Source organism: Rhodamnia argentea, chromosome 3 (genome assembly GCF_020921035.1).
Source record: "Rhodamnia argentea isolate NSW1041297 chromosome 3, ASM2092103v1, whole genome shotgun sequence".
Lineage (NCBI taxonomy): Eukaryota > Viridiplantae > Streptophyta > Magnoliopsida > Myrtales > Myrtaceae > Rhodamnia > Rhodamnia argentea.
This window is the reverse complement of record NC_063152.1, coordinates 32,073,594-32,095,637: the sequence shown is the minus strand read 5'-3', so window position 1 is coordinate 32,095,637 and position 22,044 is coordinate 32,073,594. Positions and strand designations below refer to the sequence as shown.

Here is a 22,044-nt window from a genome sequence, read left to right as displayed (position 1 = left end):
GACATAAGTTATTATTAATGATGAAAGTATTTTTGATTAATTAATTATTTTAAACGATGTTGGTACTTGGTGATCATTATTAAATAATATTTTTTTAAAACGTTCATTTTTCGCAAAATAAACAAATTCTTGAAATGCCACTTGTTTTTTCGCGTGCCGCTCACGCGCTGCATCTATACCATAAGAAATCTCTCCTATTCAAGCGCGGAAGCTGTCGCGCCAATTTCCGCCTACTTTCGTCTCTCCCAAATGTCCCGCGCTCCGCAGGACGAAGGACAGAACGATCAGACGGGAAGAACGGAAATGGAAGATCTCTGCGCGTCTTCGCTGACGTTCTTCTCCGATCAGCGGCTGTGCTGCGCCGATGTCCTCCCTCCCGCCGAAGCTCGTGCCCGAATTGAAGTCGCGGTGCTCAGTTTCCTCCGGACCTTGACTTCCCACGATCCTGCGATCTCGCATCTTCCCCTGGTAGTTTCCGGTGTTGTTTCTCTCCGTTTCGGCTCCTGATCGCGTCTCTAAGTTTGACTAAGCGAACGAGGTATTCACACGCTTGTTTTGAGATTAGAACGGAGATGTAGCAACTTCTCTGCTGCAGTGTCAAAAAAACGTTTCTGCTTCTGATTTGATTGCGATGAGTTAAGGCCGGTGTGAGAGGATTTCAATATGCTTCATCGAGCTTGAGACCGAGAGCCCATCACTACTGCTTCACTGTCTTTTCTCAGTCCCTTAGAGATTGCCTTTTCCATAGTGGGAAATAGGAGATCGTTCTGATGCAGTCAAAAGTTTTTTCCAGTTTCGGAACGCGTGTTAATGGCAAGCATGGTAGAGCTTTATGTGCCTGTGAAGCTGGACAGTTATCTGCCTTTTTTCTTTTTTTTCTCCCCGCCGTTGGAAATGGACTGTTTCTGAAGCAAGCTACATGATGGAAGGTTGATAAATGTAATAATGATTTTTGGGGCAACCGGTGAGGAAGTGAAAATTCAAATGCCATCACCTGTCTCTCTATTCAACTTCAATAATTGTATCCATGGATGTGCAGATTAATAGGACATTGAGGAACAGCAGAGTGAATCATGGACTACTTACTGATGTTTCATGGATATTTCTCTCTCACTCGTTTGGCACGAGGTCTTTGATGAGAGCTAATGCCACTAAAGGCTTCATTAGAGGTACCTTCCTAATTTCTATGATCAAGATCGCCTAGCTTCTTTTACAAATAGGCAGGCATAAAAGCCTTTGACATAACACGTGTGGTTTGAATGTTTTGCAGTCTGGAAGGTCATGGAGATGTGTTATCAGATTTTGCTTCAGGAGAAGAGAGTCACTCAGAGGGAGCTTTACTACAAACTGCTTTCTACATCATCGGAGTACTTCACTTCCCAATTGCAAGTTAATAAGGCAGTCCAAGGTCAGCATTGATGTCCAAATCCTAAGTTAATGGTGCCGTTGATTGCTTTGCATACATTTGATGAGTGCAGGATGTAAATGGGCAGATATTGTAGCATTGCTTCGGTGTAGCCGATACAGTCTCGGAATCATGGCCTCTAGCAGAGGACTTGTAGCTGGAAGATTGTCGCTGCAGGTACCTGCTCTCAAGACTTTTCGGAGATAGAATCTCCTGGATATATTTCGTGATTCAGCGATACCCCAAATAGCATATTAGCAATACTGTGTTCACTCTTGTGTATGATCGTTAAATTGGATGATTGGTAGACCGTAGTTTCATCACAAGCCTTGCAAGAGATTCTTAATTGCAATCAGAGTAGACTGTCGCTCCTAATGTCTGATACTCTCATCTTTTTGCAATGTGGCTACACCCAAAACGTTTCCACCATTGGTCAGTGGAGCAGAACATTTGCATAACTTGATGTTGCTTTACCAAAGGAATTGCTTGAGTGTCCTATGGTTTCCTTGGGAGGGTTTCTTCTCCTTGTGTAAACCATATAGTTGTTGCAGTCATAGTTGACAAGAATACTGCCTTTTGTATGTGGATTTGCTCTAGTCTACCTCCATTGAATTTTGATGGGGATTCATATTTCTGTTGCCTTCTTTACTGCTTACGTTGGGACATGTTCTAGGAGCCAAACAAGGAGACTGTTGACTGCTGTTCATGTGGCTCTTCCGGGTATCCTATATCCGGTGACTTGAATTTGCTGGAGAATTTGATTATGAAGACTGATGCACACTATATCCTCCTAGTAGAGAAGGTAATTTGGTTGGTCAATTCATAAAATCAATACCTGATAGATTCCGCCATCACAAAATTATGAGACATCCTTTGAGGTTATCTTCTTGGCTTAGCATGCAATATTCCAGCGGCTGGTAGACGATCATGTGTTCAATCAGATCCCAAGCATACTAATTACAGCCAAAGGGTATCCAGATATTGCAACGAGGTAACACATTAAGCAGATCTTTCACTCTTTAACAAACCAATCTGAAGCAACTAGCAGAACTAAGCTGATATCTTGAAAGGACAGTGTTGCTAGAGTTATGACAATAGCCTGCTTTACTAAGTGATACAGGTTTTTTCTCCACAGAATGAGCCAGAATTTTCCGAATTTGCCAATTCTGGCATTGGTAGACTGGTGAGGGACCTTTTCTCCTCTTTACTGCGTGATGTGATGTTCCTTCTGGAGTTAAATATGCCCCTGTTAAACTTCTGCATTCTGAATATGCAAGGAATCCAGCTGGATTAGCTATACTGTGCACCTTTAAATTTGGGAGCATTGGAATGGGTCTTGAAGCATTTCGATATGGTGCACTCATGAAAGTTTCATTTGAAATCCATGTTTATGTGCACATCTGTATCCTTTAAAGTAGAATGCAGTTCTTACTGCCTCTTTCTTTCTTTTTTTCTTTTGAAATATATTGCCCTCTCAGCTTGCAATGTGAAGTGGTTGGGATTGCGAGGGAGTGATCTGGAACTGATACCGGAAGAATCTTTACTTCCTCTCAAGCCAAAAGATATTGGAATAGCAAAAAGCTTGATGTCCTCAAAGCTCTTGCAGGTAAATTCTAACTCACTGCAATGGTGCCTTAGATGAAACACTACACAAAGTAAGCCAATGGAACTGCTTTGCTTAATTAAATGGGCATTCTGCAGGAAAAGTACCAGGAGGAATTGGCATTGATGACTGAGACAGGTCAGAGAGCCGAAATTGAAGCTCTGTACTTCCACGGATATGATTTTTTGGGGAAGTACATTGCCAAGAAGATTGTGCAGGTCGATTACATTTGATTAACCAATCATGAGTTGAACAGAATAGTGCATGATGAGTACACCGGGGTGAAAAGGCTCAAGAAATTTCGACCCCAAGGAGAAAAAAAACAAGGAGAAAGGCTCAAGAAATTGCGCGGTGTTATTTACTTACCATAAAGCCAAAGATAATAGCAGTTAAACCGTTGATTTCGACCCAAGTTGAGTTTTTAATCGACAGCGGGTAGGGAATAGAAGGTGCTCCAATTTCTACCCCATTATGTAATCGAAATAACGTCTCTGAACTAATGCTAGTATGAATGGTCCTCCGTCTATCCTCGAGCAAGTTGTCTGAAAAGAGCAACCTCAACTCTCAATAGTCATGTCAAAAAAAAAAAAAAAAAATCTCCATAGGGCTTAGACCTTAAAAAAAAAAAAACTCTATAGGGCAGAATCTGTCTTACCTTTCCATGAGCCTATTTTCTCTTTAACCATTCGCAATGACTTTGCCTGATCATAGAGGTTTGCGAGAGTAGGATTCACTTTTCAGCAGGCTGTTATCTTTGTATGCATTGTGCTTAAATTTCTAAAACATGGGATCTAACATGTACATGAGGTTAGGAACGGAGTGCATAACGAGCTCTCATTTGCAATTTAGAGGCTGTAATTCCTAGTCAAGTCCACCATATCATTTTCGATCACCCAAAAGAAAATTATTAGGTATTCATTGTGAATTTATATGAACCGTGTTAAATCTTCCGTACCTTATTAGGTTAATGGTATATGTATCTAGATACTTAAATTAAGTGCATGGATTAATATCTCAAACTCACGTAGTTTTTCCTTAAAATTGAATTCTAATGTGATTTTATCTTTCTATACGGTAGAGATTTTATATCTCGCTCTATAGCCAAAGATCGTTCATCTCGATTGAATTTACTAAATTTTTTTCAATCCTAATCTAGTAAAGTGACACGACGACAAATGAGGCTGGGGTTAGTGAAACAAAACCGACAAATTATGTATTTTTTTCTCTCCTGATTTCGTAAAATTGAGGGGAACCATGTTTGACAAGTCAGCATCTTCACACAGAGCAAAAGACAAAATCTCCCCGGCATCTAAGCACCAAAGATTCGGGTGGGCTAAAAAGTGGCGCAAATTCAAAGCGTGCTTCTCGTGTCCCTCCTCTCCATACCGGACACTTCGGCTCCGAGCTGAGCCAGAAGCAGCGCGACCAAACTCCACGCCCAAACACCACAGACAACCGCAATTGCTTCTTCTTCTTCGTTACCTTCCATGGCCACCCACCTCCACCTCCACGCCTCTTCGCTTCCCACCGGAATCGTCACCCGCAACAGGAAGCCGCTCTCTCTTACCTTCATTTCTGATAAGAACCCGAGTTTCTCGGCACGACCCGCTTCGGCTCCGACCCTCAAAGCGGCGGTCTTGCCGTCGGTGGTTGCGGCGGTGAGCACGGCCGTGGATGGAGCCCCGCCGGTCTCCGCCTCGCCTCCCAAGACGTTGCCTTTCAGGGTGGGCCACGGCTTCGATCTCCACAGGCTAGAGCCTGGGTACCCTTTGATTATTGGTGGCATCAATATTCCTCACGACAGAGGCTGTGAGGCTCACTCTGATGGTAATCATTTCGTTCCTGTTGTTTTTACATGCTTGTTTCGAATGAAATACTGTTCTGTTAGTGGGTGTTTGATTGATTACCGGGGCTGTTGTTTCATTGGGTTGTTCCCTTTGGGGGATTCTTTGTGGTTGTTGTTGTTGTTGTTTGGAGTTAAGTTCCGACTCGTGGGTTTTGGGAGTGATTACTGCAACTGTTGTTTCATTGGGTCTTTCTTTGTGGTTGCAGGGGATGTGTTGCTTCATTGTGTGGTGGATGCGATTTTGGGTGCTCTGGGGCTTCCAGATATAGGGCAGATATTCCCTGATAATGATCCCAAGTGGAAGGGTGCACCTTCATCTGTGTTCATCAAGGAAGCTGTGAGTTGACCTGACGGCCCCTTCTTTTTTTAACACCCATGTAATAGGGCTGCTTCGTTTGCTGATAGTAATTCTGAACGTCTCATGGCTGTTTTCTCACTGGAAGGTGATCTGACAAGATAATGGCAGTTGGCACTGTGTAGTTCATCAATTGAGCATTTCACTGGGGTTTCTTGTTTACAAGATCCTCCCCCTGCCTTCTTGATTGGGCATGGTTAATTTTATTCTGCTGTTTGCTTGAGGATAGTTATCTGCTGCTTGAGTGTCGTGTGTTGTGTATGAAGGAATGAAGCTTAGGTAGATTTATGATCATGCACTTTAGATGAGGTCCGGATACTTTTTTGGGCTTTTTTGGTGGTCGACCTTAATACTGACTAAGATTATGTACTTAGGTAAATTCAGAGGCATGAATCAGAGGTCAAGATGATCAAGATAATTTGACTAATAAAATTCTCTCCTTTACTGCAAGTATGAGTGTTTTAGAAGATCAAACTTGTGTTGGCATTGTATGGTCTTGCTCTTTGTAGTTGCTATCCTTTCCCAGAATCCTTGTATGAGGACATAAAGGGGCTCTGTGTGGTGCCAATATGTAACTGCTGACCTTTGAGTTTGTTAACTACTTCTCCTTATCGATTGTACCAGAACTTATGATATTTTTATTCTAGCTATAAGAATTAAGAACATACAGACTTGCTAGATGATGTTCTTAAAAGTTTGTAGCCCTGCCCCGCATTGGGCTTTATAAAGTTGTAGGAATGGCACTAATCAGTGGTGGCAGTTTTTGGTTACTTAGTGCATCGCAACTAAGCGGAATGCACTAGTCACCGGCTGAGGGGTGAAAACGTTTTTTTTTTTTTTTTTTTTGAAGGGTGAAAACAATTATAGTTTCCCATAATCTGTTTAAAGCAGATGTTTCATTTGTTGCTCATAATTACCTGTATCATGTGCATTCCCACACTCGTCTGTGCAGCTTTTGGTTATATAGTCATTGTATTCCACCTCCTGCTTTTATTTTGTAAAGATTAGCAATTTAACCTTGTTAACTTGTGTGATGGTCCCTTCAGGTCCGGCTCATGCATGAGGCAGGTTATGAGATTGGAAACCTGGATGCTACCTTGATTCTCCAGAGACCAAAAGTCAGCCCACACAAGGAAGCTATCAGGGAAAACCTATGCAAGTTGCTCGGAGCAGATCCGACCGTTGTTAACCTTAAAGCAAAAACTCACGAGAAGGTCGATAGCCTCGGAGAAAACCGGAGTATTGCAGCTCATACTGTGGTTCTCCTTATGCGGAAGTGAAGGTTACGCAGATGTCTTGCGAAATTAAACATCTGCAGCTCTTCATTTCTGTAGCATCAAATGTTAAGTTTGAGTCCAAGACAACAGAATGTTAATTACACTTCCTCTAAGTGAGCAATAAAGTCTGACCTTTCCTGTACATGTGCGGTTCACTGGTAGTAAGTCGGCAAATATTTGTCTTATGATATCTGCGCTGCTAATCCAAATATTTCTACTTATTGATAGTAAGTCGTGTGGATTCAGCATCTTGTGTTGAACTAGTTATGTGGCCGAGCTGACCAACCCTGTGGACAGGCCCTAGTGAGATTGCGGCCATTCTTTCACATGCCTTCTTCATGAACGAATTTGGAACTAGGATCCTCCAAGCTTTATCAAAGTTACCTGGTAGATAAGATTCATGGTCTTATTGGCTACCGTAAGCTTTGCTTACTTGTAAACAGGGTGGAGATTGCTGGGAAGAAAGACTTGAAAAATCCACCAGTAAGCAAAAGGCTTCTGAAAATCGTGGGTGCGCTACGTGTGTTTCTCTGCCTCTTTCCAATTTACATGGCTGGTACGACTCATTAATGACAACCATTGCTACTGGTTCCGAGAATTTCCACCATCATAAGTTTGTTAACCAGGATGGAATGGCATGCAAGTATAGACAATATCTTCAAAGATGAATAAAAGACAGCGATCCATCCTCGGTCTCTGGGGAAGGCGCATTGGTCCGCGAATAATGGTTGTCTAAGTTCCCTATTTCCTTCAACTTTAGGGGAATGTATATGCAATCAAAGACCGAGGGTTATGGAGATGTCGTCAACTTCTTCCAAGCAACGCAATTTAAGTGAGTATATCCTGCTTGCAATCTAAGGCCGCGCTTTCTTCTCTTGGTTTGGGCAAGAATTTTTCATGAAATTTCAGCCTTGCTTGCAGCTTGCCCTGGAGTCACCTGACCTGACCAGTCACCGGAATTTACCAAAAGCCAAAGCAATGACTGTGATTCACCATGACAGAAGCATGGATCAAATTTAGCATCTGAACTTACTCGTTTTCAGAATCTTATCATTCAGCAGAATACCCTCCACTAGATTGTGAGGCTAAATTATGACAAGAAGCTGCTAAAGGAATACTAGATAAGCTCATCAGCTAACTGCAACTGCTGCTAGCTGAAATGAAGTACATCATGGCTCTTCCATGCCTTTGAGTTCCTCAACTGAGATCCAATCTCTCTGCATAGAAACCCTTTGTACAATTGAAAATCGAAAGACGCACTAAAAACTTGATATTCTAAAAAGGGTACTCCACTCGTTCTAGTTTACACAAGGCATAATCAACCTTCCTTATTCAATCCTCTCCAGTGCACAGACCAAATCCTGATTTGGTCTGGAAGCACTAACAATTTCAACATATGACACAATTCGGGGTTTCTTCATGGGGCACGTAGTGATATGTAAGCGGCGGGAAATAGTATGCCTCATAGGCTTTTACTGGATCTTCTTTCTTCTTGCCCTCATCTTTCTTGCCATCGTCTTTCTTGCCATCATCTTCCTTAGCCGGTCCGACACTCACGATTTCTGTGCGCCAAGATTTCCTCAGTTTGTTCACCACCTTGACCGGGTCGAAATCACCTGATACTGTCAGTTTGCCGTCCTTCATGTCCATATTCAGAGACCCAATCCCTGGAAAAACATCATGCGACAAAGGTCAGTGATTAAGCCGAACAGTTCAAGCGCAAGATGATTCCTATTACAGTTATGCGATGTGAACATTCTAGTGGCAGAATGAAGGGGAAAAACAGAGAGAGAGAGAGAGAGAGAGAGCTAATACCTCCAAAACCAGAAACTACTTGCATGGCCTTGCTCCTGTCTCTGTCGTCATGTAGATCCACTTTCACCACCAACTTCTGCAATAAGTTTGAGAAAAGCAAAAACCCCAGTTAGATTTCGATTAAATATCAATCTCTCACGACGACTGAACTCAACATTCGAACGCGTGTAATAGACTAGCGTTGAAACAAGTTTCACCTTCATTTTGCCTTGGGGCTTCCAAGTACTGATATTACGTCTGCCTTAACTCTTGATTTGGAAGCTAATGACACTCGAATGACACTCTGAGCAAGTAAAACTGAGGGTGTGTGCACGTATGGTAGACGAAACGGTTTGCTTTATATAGTGGCGAGCACGAGAGTGCGTGAAATGAGAAGTTTCTCGGAGGACACTAGTGTGTGTGAACAAAGGGCAAAGTCAAGTCAATGTACTAACATTTTGCGGGAAAGACCCACACGGTTTCTCAGAAAATTCACGCGTCCAGACGATCGAAAACTGTGGGTCGCGACTTTAAAATATATGAGAGAGAGAGAGAGAGAGAGAGAGAGAGAGAGAGGCCAGCCGCCCCCGCGGCTCGGGACTTTTGAAGAACTGTTTGAAAGTGACTCAGTCGAGTGGCATTTTGAACACGAGGGGACTTTGGCAGCTGTCAGCCTTGACCGTACGTCGGTCCACGCAGTTGACGGGTCCAACCTTTTCATTACAACGGTGTCGTATAGAACATGGACGCCGGAAGACCGAGGTCGTTAGAAAATAATAAAATTGATTTAGAAGTAGAAGAGTTTAATTTGACTTTAAACTTGTTATAAATAATTCTTATCCATATTAATAGACAAGCTAGAAGTAAAAATGGTCTAATTTGGCCTTGGACTTGTTATAAATAATGCTTATCCACATTAATAGATAAGAACAAGTGAAGATCAAGTCCAAATTTTCCTCTTCATTGGCGTGGAAGTGCAGGCGGTGGACTTGGCTACAAATAAGGAGAGTCATGATAGTTATTTTTTTAGAGAGTATGCCATAGAAGCTCTAGCATATGAGAGAGTTAGAGAGTTGTGTGTTTGTAATAAAAGCTTATAGTTAAGTTTGTGTTTTTATTTGTGTAAAACCATAGTAAAGGCATTTTGAATACTATTCTCATTTTTTGCGTACTCAAATTTCCTCCCACATTAAAACCTCCAAATTTCCACAACCTTTTTGGTTTCTACAAATGGTATCAGAGCTAGTTATGACATCCACCGGTTCCGTTCAATTGCAACTTCCAAAGTTGAACGGGAGGAATTTCAACAACCGATCCGTCCGGATGAAGGTTCTTTTCAAATCGCGGGATTTGTGGAACCCGATAGAGAGTGGTTACACCGAAGTAGCTAATGCTAAAGAATTCAACGCTCCGAAAAAGGAGGAGAAGGATTTGTTGATAAAGTCCCGATAGAAAGATCATAAAGCATTATATGCGATCTTTCAAGTTGTGGATGAGACGATATTCGTTGATCGAGTCCCGAAAAAATGTTGTGCGCAGAAATTGCCAAAGTAGCATGGGATATTCTGCAGAAATCCTACAAGGGCGATGAACGTGTGAAGCGAGTTCGACTTCAAACACTTCAAGGTGATTTTGAGTCTTTACGCATGAATGACTCTGAATCTATCACATCATACTTTGATCGTGTGCAAACCATTGTTAAGCAATTTAAGATTAATGGTGAAGTCCTCCAAGATGAACGAGTCATAGAAAAAATCTTGAAATCTTTGATTGAAAGATTTGACTACGTTGTTGTCGCGATCGAAGAAGGTCGGGATATATCAACCATGACATTGGAACGGTTGATGGGTTCATTATGCTCGCATGAGCAAAGAATGAATCGAAAGTCCGTCAGTGTGTATCTCGAGCAAGCTTTGCAAAGCCGAGTCGCTCATTCAACTCGAGGAGGGCATCATGGTGTGCGAGGCCGTGGAGGTGGAAATTCCAATTCCACTGGAAGATATAAAACACGTGACAAATCAAAGGTCAAGTATCTTAAGTGTAACAAATTTGAATATTACATATCCGAATGTCGAGCAAACATTAGGCACGAACGGCCAGAACATGTACATGCCGTCGATGCTGATGAAAACGTCATGTTGGCATGCAAAATGAATGACTCGAGTACAAGTGACGCCAATCACATATGCAGCCGAAAGGAGTTATTCTCACCGCTAGACGAAACGGTTCGTGGTGAAGTCAACTTCCGAAATAGATCAAAGATTCTCGTGATGGGAAAAGGTAACATTGATATCAAATCAAAAGATAGTACTAATGTTACGGTTGCAGACATTTACTTTGTGCAAGGACTTTTCTAGAATTTGCTTAGTATTTGGCAACTTTCAAAAAAAGGCCACAAAGTTAACATTGAAAAGGGAGTTTGCACCATTAAAGGTGTAAACAAAAAGTTGATCACGGCGGTGCATATGACAAAGAACTGAATGTTCTCTCTATCTCTCCAAACAAAATCTTTGTTGAGTTTTCAAGCCATGGTGAAAGATAGCAAGTGGTTGTGGCATCTTCGCTTCGGCCATCTAAATTTTCGTGGACAAAAACTATTGGTTTAGAAAAAGATGGTGACTGAGATGCCTTTGATTGATAGTCCAGATAGTCCATGTGAAGGATGTCTCATCAAAAAACAACATCGAGAATCATTTCCAATTGGAAAAACTAGAAGAGCCGAGCAGCCTCTAGAGCTGGTACATACAGATATTTGTGGCCTAGATGAGGTAGAATCGATCGGACAAAAAAGGTACGCATTAATTTTTATAGACAATTTTACCAGAAAAACAGAGGTATATTTCTTAAGAGAAAAAGCTGAAGCCTTTGGAAAATTTAACGAATTTAAATTTTATGCTGAGAAACATAATGGATTTAGTCTAAAGACATTGGGATCAGATAGAGGTAGAGGATTTCTTCCAATGAATTTGACAAATATTGTAAAATTCATGGACTAAAGCGTCAATTGACTACTAGCTACTCTCCTCCACAAAATGGTATAGCAGAAAGGAAGAATATAACTATTTTTGAAATGGCAAGAAGTATAATTAAGGCTAAAGGCTTACCAAAGAAGTTTTGGACAGAAGCCGTTGCCTATGTTGTTATGCTGTATTTGTCCTAAACGGGTGTCCAACAAGGAGTATTCTTGGAAGAACCCCGAAAGAGGCTTGGATCGGCAACAAGCTAGATGTTTCATTCCTACGAGTATTTAGGTGTGTTGCATATCCCCATATACCAGACAAACGAAGGAAGAAGTTGGACGACAAAAGCCAGAAGTGCATCTTCATTGGTTACTGTGAGGCGAGTAAGGGTTATAGGCTGCATAATCCGATCACGGAGAAAATAATTATTAGCGGGGATGTTCAGTTTTTTTAGCATGAAGCCTGGGACTGGAACTAGAAGGGTGATCCTAAAAACATCACCATTGAAGAAGAACCAAAAGTGGGAGAGCCGGAAAAAACTTCAACTGAAGATTCATCATTTTCACCTCGCAGCTCATCTTCTTCACCAACAACGATTTTAGAACCATCAATTCAGCATTCGCAACGACCACGGCGGACTCCGATAAAATTCAAGGATTATGTGGTCATAAGAGATGATGATAGTGATAGTGATGAGATCATTGATGAAAAAAGGAAAATTTTTGTTTATTTGCTGAATGTGACTCCATATCCTATGATAATGCAGCTAGAGATGAGAAGTGGATCCAAGTAATGGACGAAGAAATCCACTCCATCGAAAAGAATGACACATGGGTGTTAACTTCTTTAACACCCGGTAAGAAGTCCATTGGTGTCAAGTGGGCGAACAAGATGAAGTACGAACCCGACGGTCAAATGAACCGTTACAAGGCCATACTAGTCGTGAAAGTAAAAGCCAGGTATTGATTATTTTGAAATATTTGCACTAGTGGCTCGAATGTATACCATTCGAATGATCTTAGCACTAGTAGCTTAGAACCATTGGGAGATCCATCAAATGGATGTGAAATCAGCATTTCTTAATGGTTTCCTTGATGATGAAGTCTACGTGGAGCAACCATAAGGTTATGAGAAAAAGGGTGTGAAAATCAAGTTTACAAATTGAAGAAAGCATTATATGGGCTAAAACAGGCACCTCAAGCTTGGTACATGAGAATCGACACATACCTATTGGAGCATGATTTTCAAAAGTGCCCATATAAGCATACATTGTATATCAAGTCAAATACTAACGGTGATCTCATTATTATATGCCTTTAGATGACTTGATATTTATAGGAAACTATAAAAAAAATGTTTGTGAAATTCAGGGAGGCCATGACAAGTCAATTCAAGATGTCATATTTGGGGTTGATGTCGTATTCTCTAGACCTTGAAGTGAAGCAGACAAATAATGGCATATTTGTTTCGCAACAAAAATATGCTAATGATGTGCGATTCAACATGGAATCACTCTAAGCAATTCAAACTCCTGTAGCAAAATGGTTAGAGCTGAAGAAAGAAGAAACCAATGAGCTAACACTTATTTTAAAAGTATTGTTGGCAACTTAAGATATTTCACCTCTACTAGGCCGGATATTATGTATGGTATGGGAATTATTAGTCGGTTCATGGAGAAACTGTACCAATCACATTTGCGGGAAGCAAAAAGAATTCTACGGTATGTAAGTGGAACTTATGATCATGGAATTTTATATTCTTACACCGACAATTTTAATTTAGTGAGATATACAGATAGTGATCGGGCGGGTAATATTGAAATGAGGAAGGGTACTTCTGAATATGCGTTCTTTCTCAAATCGGGAGTAATTTCTTGGTCCTCGAAAAAGCAACTAGTTATTGCACATTCGACAGCTGAAGCGGAATACATAGCGGTTGCTTCGGCAGCATGTCAAGGGATATGGCTTCATAGGATGCTTAGCGAACTGATGCATGAGCAGAAAGATTCTACCAAATTGATGTGTGATATCAAGTCAACAATTGCATTAGCCAAGAATCCCGTTTTCCATTGCAAGAGCAAACATATCGACATCAAGTATTACTATATCCGTGAGCTGGTCAAAGATGGTGAGATCGAACTTGATTTACGTAGATCCGAAGACCCAGTTGCAGATATCTTGACAAAACTATTGAAGGCGGATTCATTTGAGAAATTGAAGACAATGCTTGGTGTTATGTACTTCCGAAATCAATTTTAAGGGAGGCTGTTATAAAATAATAAAATTGATTTTGAAGTAGAAGAGTCCAATTTAGCTTTGGACTTGTTATAGATAATCATTATTCATATTAATAGATAAGTTAGAAGAAGAAAAGTCCAATTTGGCTTTAGACTTGTTATGAATAATGCTTATTCACATTAATAGATAAGAACAAGATTTCTGGTCAAAGTGGGACTTTCATTAGTTGTCCAAGTGGTTGAAGTTGGTACCTACAAGGGTGAGCTTAGATCCGAGACCATTAACATATTCAATGAGTTATAAGTTGCTTATGATATAATAAAACAAGTTCACACCACACCAATTCTTTGGCGAGTCTTTTCTCTAACCCTTTTGCACATGAAGCCTGCTGTCGGAACCTCATTTCTACACCACAACCATTGCAGGGTTCCCTCATTCCTTTCTTGAAATATTTACCAACCACCAATTCATATTGAGAGTGCATAAACCTATCAAATGGGTGGGTCCGGTCGAGTCCGGTCATAAATGGTCCAACCCAAATTAAGCTATATAACTCGTTTATGACCCTTTTATTGTGATGCAAATTTCTCAATTCATACCCGACTCATACGTAATCCGACTCATATTGTTAAAAACAATTCCATATTTAATTCAATTTAGAAAAATTTATTTCATATGAAAGTGTAAAGTAATTATATTGCTAAGATACTATAGACAATTTTAAGAAAATCACAAAAAAAAACAATAAAACAAATGAAAAATGAAAAATGAAAAAAAAAAGATTTTTTTTATTTTCTTTTTTCTCTTTTCCTTTTTTTCATCTAAGTCTGACAAGGGTCGCCGGTGAAGGCGAGGGGCAATAACCCTCTTCATGAGGTCTTCACAGCCCTCACCTTCTGGCCACTCCTACCGGATTTTGTTTATTAAAAATAATTTATTTATTGTAACTCACTTAAAGTAACTCATTTATGAGACATTTAAACTTATTTTTAAAAATTAAGGCTATCCATTTACGATCAAGACCATTAATTACGAGTTGAAATATGAATTTTAGACTCATTTTGTCACTTCTACTTCTAAGAGTGAGTCACCGATCAAGCACCTTGATTCTCCAAAGATTGAAAGTCCACCCACACAAGGAAGCTGTCAGGAAAGACACACTTGAGTTGCTCAAAGCAGATCCGACCCCTGTGAACCTGAAAGCAAAAAACTCGAGAGAAGGTTGATAGCCTATGAGAAGACCAGAGTATTGCAGCTCATACTAGGGTTCTCCTTATACAGATATCACGTGCCACGAAACATCTGCAGCTCTTCATTTCTGGAGCATCAAATGGTAAGTTGAGCACTAGAGAATCATAACTGTTAATTACACTTGAAAGATCCCATCTTTACTGAACATGTGCGGTTCACTCTTAGCAAGTCTGCAACGTACGTCTCAATCATATCTGCAGCTCATGCCCAAATGCTGTAACTTAATGATATCAAGTCATGTGGATTCAGCATCCTGTGTTGAACCATTTATGATCATGGACGCCATATATATGCTTATCTGCCTCTTTCCTGGCAGGTATGTCCAAATGCTGTAACTTGACCTGACCAGTCACCAGAATTGACCAAAAACCAAAGCAATTACTGATTCACCATGACAGAAGCATGGATCAAGCTCATAACCATTTTAAGAACTTATTGTTCACCCGAATACCCTCCACAAGATTGTGAGGCTAAATTATGACAACAAGCTGCTAAAGGAGTACCAAGTAAGTTCATCAGCTAACTGTAACTGTTGCTATGGACATTGGATCATACTGCAATTGAAATGAACAATATCTCTTTTTTCCTGTAGATTGATTAATATATCGAGCGAAAAAAAAAAAAGATTATGCACTGCATATTCCCGTCACCGAAAACAATCGTTTGCTGAATGGAGTACATAATGGATCTTCCATTCCTTGAGTTCCTCAACTAAAAGCCAATCTCTCTACATAGATAGACTATGTACATACAAAAACCGAAAGAAACATTAAAAACCTCATGTTCCTAAAAATGGTACTCCAGTTATTCTTGTGTTCACAAGGCATAATCAACCTTTCCTTATTCAGTCCCTCCCCAGTGCACAGACCAAGTCCTGATGTTGGTCCGGAAGCACAAAGAATTTCAGCATTTGACACAATTCGGGGTCTCTTCTTGGTCGGGCACGTAGTAACTATATGTAAGCGGATAGGAATAATGGTATGCTTGATAGGCTTTTACTGTGTCTTCGTTGTTCTTGCCTTCGTCTTCCTTAGCCGGTCCAACACTCACGATTTCGGTGAGCCAAGATTTCCTCAGCCTGTTCACCACCTTGACCGGGTCGAAATCGCCGGATACCATCAGTTTCTTGTCCTTCATGTCCATAGTCAGAGACCTGATCCCTGGAAAGTTATTATGTGACAAAGGTTAGTGATAAAGCCGAAGCATTTTTGAAGCACCAGACGATTAGTCATTACAGTGACGATTTGAACACTCAAGTGGGAGAAAGAGAGAGAGAGAGCCAATACCCCCAAACCAGAAACAGCTTGCATGGCCTTGCTCTTTTCTTTTTCGTCATGGACATCTACTTTAAACACCAACTTCTGCAAAATGAAGTTGGAGATAAAAGGAAAAACCCAGTTAGATTTCAACTAAAGATCAATCTTGTAGGATGGCAGAGCTCGACGTTCACAATTGGTGTGATAAACTGACTGGCTTTTAAACTAGTTGGCCACTTATAATCAACAAACAATGTACAAGAATCTGACGCAGGCAACATTTGGTACTCCCAGCATTCTGGTTCACATGGACAGATCCACTTTATGGAATATGATTAACAATTTAAAACAGCAAAGAAAGAAAAGATAAAATTCGTGAAGCTTGAGACCGATAGATACCAAGAGAAAATATCATCGAGAACCCCCCCTCTCACAGAAATGCGTAAACCCACTCCATGTGCAAAAACGATTTAACTTCTCGAAGGACAGAAAGAAATCTCACCTTCACGTTTTTTGTCTTGGGTTTTCAAAGCAGTGGTGGGATTGTCTCTGCTCTGGCTTTGATTTGCAAGCTAAGAACACTCGAATGACGCCCGGAGCAAAGTAAAACTGCATGCGTGCGTACGTGCACATATAGTATAGAAGACGAAATGGTTTTGCTTTATATATAGTCGCGCATGAGAGTGAGAGAAAGGAGAAGTTTCTTTCTTGGAGGATACTGTTGGCTAGGTTCACTCTCACGTGAAGGAAGCCCAATGAATTGCAAGCCTGTAAGTTTGAGCCCATATAATAATATATATGGAGAAGTAGGATTTCTCATTATTTTTCTATGTCGTAGCTGCAAAAAGCATTCTTTTTCAAATGTATTAGCAAGAGAGAAAGAGTGAAGAAAATCTGGAAGAGGGTGCCGTCCAGATTTCATCAAGCGTCCATCAGAGGTCGATTCGTGGTTTGATTGCTCACAACGCATTGTTCTCGGATCTGATCGGTTTGATTTTCATCCGGATCTTCTTTCATCGGGCTTTTAGTGGGTAGAACTAAACCTGCATTTTGGTGAGATTTAACCTTGATCTCTCGCGAATTGACGTGTATTGCCAAGAATGGTATTCTTAATGTATTTGTTGCTACGTACCTCTAGTATTAACTAGAGAAGAACATTGTCTACTCAATTCATTGGTAGTGAAGTTTTTGGGTGGACTCTGGTCCCGCGGTTTTTTACCTCCTCACATCGAGGAGATTTTTCACATAAAAAATTCCCTTGTGTTTGTAAGTACTTAGCATTTATATATTCTATCGGATATATTGATCTATTATATCATTTCTTATTAGGTTTGCACAAGATGAGAGATTTTTGTTAGAATATATTTTGATATTCAATGTGGGCTTTATTAATTGTTATTGTAAATATTAATTGGCATAATAAAGAAAGATAAAATATTTTCTAATTCTAGTTGGATATGGGACTGGATAGTAAGGACTGAGATAAGCCTTATATATAATGAGGGGATAAGCTTTCAATTTCTATAAATAAAGCTCAAGTTCCTCCTCCAAACCCTAATGTCTACATAACCTCACATAAAGGGTCGTCATGAGTGATACGCGAGGGGTCATCTCATTAAAGCCGGTGACAAAGGGGGTTCATAGAGGAGAATGTCTTGAGCATCGGATCGTCGCAATCCCGCATCAAGAACATGGATCCAAAATCAGGTGCGTCAATTCATTAATTTTATGAATCTGTGATTCGTATATCTAAACGTGATTATCTTGGGTCACTACATCAAGGGTATTAATCGCAGATTACATGTGGTATCAGAGCCAACGTGTTCTAGATCTCGAATCACGTTATGGTGTTTTTTTAAAATTTTGTTTTCGTCAAAATTGAAAAATAAGCATATATTCTGAAAGTACTTGTCGAGACAGGAAAAACCACGTCAAGATCATCGCTGGCGATCGCCGGACGTGCCGCTACGAGCGACCATGAGCCGCTGCCCATCGGGTGCGTGGCGGCCATGCGCCAATAGGGATCCCACGCTCGCGACCCAATCCGCACGTGCGGAATAACGTCGGCTAACGTCACGCCAACTCGGGTAAGTTCCAATCAACCTGGTTACCCAACCCGGCCCAGTTGATTGTTGACTCGGGCTTCCCGATCAAACCGATCGTTGACCGATCAGACCGGGTTAAGCCAAACCTATTTCGTCAATTCTGTCTAGAGGCGGTTGGACCAGGATGAACAGGTCGGACCGATTACGCAAACCGATTGGTGGCTCGAATACGTACGTTGCACGTGTACGCGCATGAGCCTCATACGCTAAAGCTTCCGGTGGCGCATGAGGGAGCGTGCAACGTCGAATTGGCGAGTTCCGGGTACCGGCGTGCTCGTATGCTCATATTCTACAAGGTGGTATATTTATTTTACATGTTTGATGCTTTTATGGATGGAAAATACCCATGGAATTCCAAATACGTGTATTATTTAGGGTATTTTTGGCGTATTTCTATGTATTTCTATATGGTTTCGTGAAATACAGGTGCAATCTCATATGTAAGTACCACATACAGATATGTGGAGCATAATTTATCAATTACATGTGTATGGTTTAACATGTATTATTGAGTGAATTAGCACAACATGTAATTTTGTGGATAATTGCCCTTAGTTTCTAAAATTACATGCATACAGTAAATGTGAAATATAAAGTTTATATCCCAATTTCAGAAAAATTCAATTGGGTTGTGACCGCCAAAGTGACACACTTGATTGGGTTTAATAAATAACGGTTCATAAAGTATTTGGATATTTCTTGCTTTAATGCGTAGTTATAGTCCCAAAGGAGGTAATTATGTATTGTTGCATGGAGGGTTACATGTACAACATATGGTTGAAAATTGATTGGTCTAAGTGCTTTCATACATCCAAAGGTGGTGATTAACGAAGATTAAAATAAATTCTCATAGCCGCTGTAATGCAGAGAATATACAACCGCATATCATGTTTTCTGCCCAAAAGTGATTATATGATGATGTATGTGACTCTCAAGGTAAATTTTTACATTATGCTAATTATAAACATTGATCATTTTTGTCATTGTTTATGTGAACGACAACTCTGTTAAAATTGAGATTCATATTGGTTCAAATTTTTAAAAACTTAATGGGGATTTGCTGTTTACAATGGACTGGCGAATATTAATGATGTTGCTCTTATTAAGTATAAATATGCATATCTCACTTTCATTAGTAAGGAATCCTGGAAAGCATTATATGTTGCTAGGGAAAAGAATAATTGGATCTGCTTATTTTTGGTATGAAGCAATCCATTAAGGAACACTTGAAAAGTGTTTTTTGCTAGTCGATCGCACTGTCAAATAAATGATGAAAGCCTTGGAGGCTTTGAACTATGTATCGTCTAATACTGAAAGTGGTACTCATCTACAATGACTCTTTAAACATCAGGTGTGATGGTTCTTGGTTTAGAAATCATATTCATAAAGGAACTCACCAAACCATCAGTCATTTTGACAATTTGGGTCTAGTAAAAGCATCCTTTAAGAAGGATGGTGATCACTACTTCTTTTGTAAGAAAACAATCACATAAAGAAAGACTGCAATAAAAATAAAACTTAGTTGTCTAAATGTGAGCATAAAGGTAATGATTCTTTGGCATTTGTTTGTGAATCTAATCTATCAAAAGCCCCATCTTATTCGTGGTGGCTAGATAGCGGTGCAACAAATCATGGTGCGTTTACTATATGGAGATTCATAAACTAAAGTATACCAAATCAGGTTAAATCAAGCTCATTGTAGAAACAACTATAAAGTCGACATTGAGTTTATGGGAATGTCATTATGGATTTTGGTTTTAATTGACATTAAGAAACATATTTTACATACTTTCCTTAAAGACGAAATTTAATTTCCGTATTAAGTTTGGACATGTGTGGTTACTCTTTTGAGATTTCAAATAATGCAATTTCTATTTCTTTTAATTTAAATGAAGTTGAGTATTGCACTATGTCCAATGGATTGTACAGATTATGTTTTTTTTTCCCAACAAATTATACGTCGCTTATACAGCTGAAAATGTTGTTTCCAAAAGACCTCTACCTAAGAAACAGTCTTACACATTATGACATAAACGTCTTGGTCACATCTCTAAGGAAAGAGTGGAAAGATCGATAAAGAGAGACGTTCTACCCACTCTTAAAAGTAACCTAGACTCATGCGCAAACTGTTGTAGAGGTAAGATGACTAAAATAAAGAAGAAAACTGCAGTCCGTAGTTCTCATTTGTTAGAGATCATCCATATAAATATAAGTGGACCCTATACAGAAATGTTGTGTAGAAATTTTTATTTCATCACATTTATAGATGATTTTTCCCGATATGATTATATGTACTTGATTAAGGAAAAGTCCGAATCTCTTAACAAGTTCAAGATTTTCCAGAGCGAAGTCGAGAAACGACTAGAAAAAGTCATAAAAATTGTCGGATCTGACTACGGTGATAAGTATTATAGTCGACATGGCGATCTTGGATAGCTTAAAGGGCCATTCGCCAACTACTTAGAGGATTATGGGATTGTGGCTTAGTTTGCTATGCCCAGTAGTCCTTAACAGAAAAGTGTGGCCGAAAGACGCAATCACACCCTTTTGGATATGAAAAAGAGTATGATTTATAAAACTAATTTATTATGATTTTCTGTAGGGTGAAACTTTGAAAATAGCCCTTTACATTATGAATTGCATTTTTACCAAAAGTGTTCTATTGATTTTCTTTAAGTTGTGGACTGAACGTTAATCTAGTTTGAACCATATTAAGATTTTATATAATCCAACAATAAATAAGTTGGACTCGAGAACCACTCGGTTTCACTTCGTACATGACCCGGATCATTTAAAGAGGTATAGATTTTTTTATTTCAATGGAGGAACAAGAATTGTAGAATTACAGATAGCTAAATTGCTGAAGCATGATATGGCCGAATAAGGATAGTTGCTTACGGACTATTAAGAATAATGGTATGGTAGAACTATTGTGTCGTGTTTTTCTCCGTTTATACGGGTGATCATGGAGTCTCTTAAACCACGATATGATTTTGTTGGGGTTCGGGATCCTGTTATTAAGACGGTTCCTTATGAAGTTCATCAAACCCCACAAGTGAATGATAAAGTTGAAGTAGCTCCACTAAAAAATTCCCTTGTGTTTGTGAGTACTTAGCATTTATATATTATATTAGATATATTGCTCTGTTATATCGTTTCCTATTAAGTTTGCATAAGAAGAGAGATTTCTTTATTCCATTACGTTAATTCGTTAATTGTTCGGGTTGTCAATGATCTCCCAATAGACACAATGTGACGTGTGAACAGATTAAAGAGCTGAGGGAAAGAGCCACACGGTTTCTCTGTAAATTAATCAGTCGAGACAAAAACGAAAGCGGGCCGCGACTTTAAAATGAGAGAGAGAGAGAGGAATCGCCCCTCACGACTCGGGACTCACACGCTGATGTATTTGGCTCCACCCACTCCCATCTTTTTTATGCGGGATAAAGGAAAGGCACCACGTCACAATTAAGTAATTTCAAAGGCATGAGTCGAGATAATTCCACCGACAAAAAAATCCTGTCCTTTACTGCTAGTATAGAGTATAGTTATGAACGTTCTAGAAGGGCAAAGTTATTCTTGGCATGGTATGTGGTCTTGATCCTTTCCCAGTATCAAAGGGGCTGGCTCTGTGTTGTTTTCATCTTGTGCGGATATGCAATTGGTGACCTTCGAGGACTTGCAAGCTGATGATCTTAAAAAGTTTGTAGCAATGGCAATAGCCAGTGGTGGCAGTTTTTGGTTACTTCAGCCGCGGGGCGACTTTGGAAACTTGGATGCCACCTTGATTTCTCCAGAGACCAAAAGTCAAAAGCCCATACGAGGAAGCTATCAGGAAAAAACTTAAGAGTTGCTTGGAGCAGATCCGACCGCCGTTAACCTTAAAGGCAAAAGCCTTGCGAGAAGGTCGATAGCGAGGGGTATGCGGATATGACGTGCCATTAAACATCTGCAC

The 22,044-nt window shown here is 39.9% G+C and overlaps 3 protein-coding genes across 8 annotated transcripts in view; 2 read left to right on the top strand and 1 right to left on the bottom strand.

Annotated features, from left to right (window-relative positions):
* Positions 1 to 138: 138 nt before the first annotated feature.
* LOC115746425 (meiotic recombination protein SPO11-2) lies at positions 139 to 3,410 on the top strand. Of its 2 annotated transcripts, XM_030682178.2 has the most exons (11): positions 139 to 468; positions 1,040 to 1,169; positions 1,271 to 1,408; positions 1,494 to 1,582; positions 2,079 to 2,207; positions 2,302 to 2,396; positions 2,526 to 2,588; positions 2,683 to 2,759; positions 2,884 to 3,011; positions 3,107 to 3,303; positions 3,352 to 3,410. In XM_030682178.2, exons 1-10 carry the CDS (start codon positions 250 to 252, stop codon positions 3,239 to 3,241), a joined length of 1,203 nt encoding a protein of 400 aa, XP_030538038.1. In that variant the 5' UTR covers positions 139 to 249; the 3' UTR covers positions 3,242 to 3,303; positions 3,352 to 3,410. The 2 variants fall into 2 exon arrangements, with proteins under 2 accessions (XP_030538038.1, XP_048131796.1); XM_048275839.1 differs by lacking the exon at positions 3,352 to 3,410 and having other exon boundaries at positions 2,884 to 3,007; positions 3,107 to 3,268.
* A 791-nt stretch (positions 3,411 to 4,201) lies between these two features.
* On the top strand, positions 4,202 to 6,641 carry LOC115746426 (2-C-methyl-D-erythritol 2,4-cyclodiphosphate synthase, chloroplastic-like). Its single transcript, XM_030682180.2, has 3 exons — positions 4,202 to 4,835; positions 5,061 to 5,191; positions 6,256 to 6,641. The coding sequence occupies exons 1-3, from the start codon at positions 4,496 to 4,498 to the stop codon at positions 6,487 to 6,489; spliced, it is 705 nt and encodes a 234-aa protein (XP_030538040.1). The 5' UTR covers positions 4,202 to 4,495; the 3' UTR covers positions 6,490 to 6,641.
* Positions 6,642 to 7,501: 860 nt separating this feature from the next.
* LOC115746427 (heavy metal-associated isoprenylated plant protein 39-like) overlaps positions 7,502 to 22,044 on the bottom strand; it is a 29,096-nt gene continuing 14,553 nt past the window's right edge. For 2 of the 5 annotated variants that reach the window (XM_048275843.1, XM_048275844.1), the window contains exon 3: positions 15,418 to 15,888. In XM_048275843.1, the coding sequence (XP_048131800.1) occupies positions 15,632 to 15,888 (257 nt within the window). In that variant the 3' untranslated portion in view covers positions 15,418 to 15,631. Of the gene's footprint in view, positions 8,154 to 8,301; positions 8,378 to 8,498; positions 8,639 to 15,417; positions 15,889 to 16,486; positions 16,507 to 22,044 lie in introns of those variants that run through there. The other 3 variants (XM_048275845.1, XM_048275840.1, XM_048275841.1) reach the window with 3 other exon arrangements.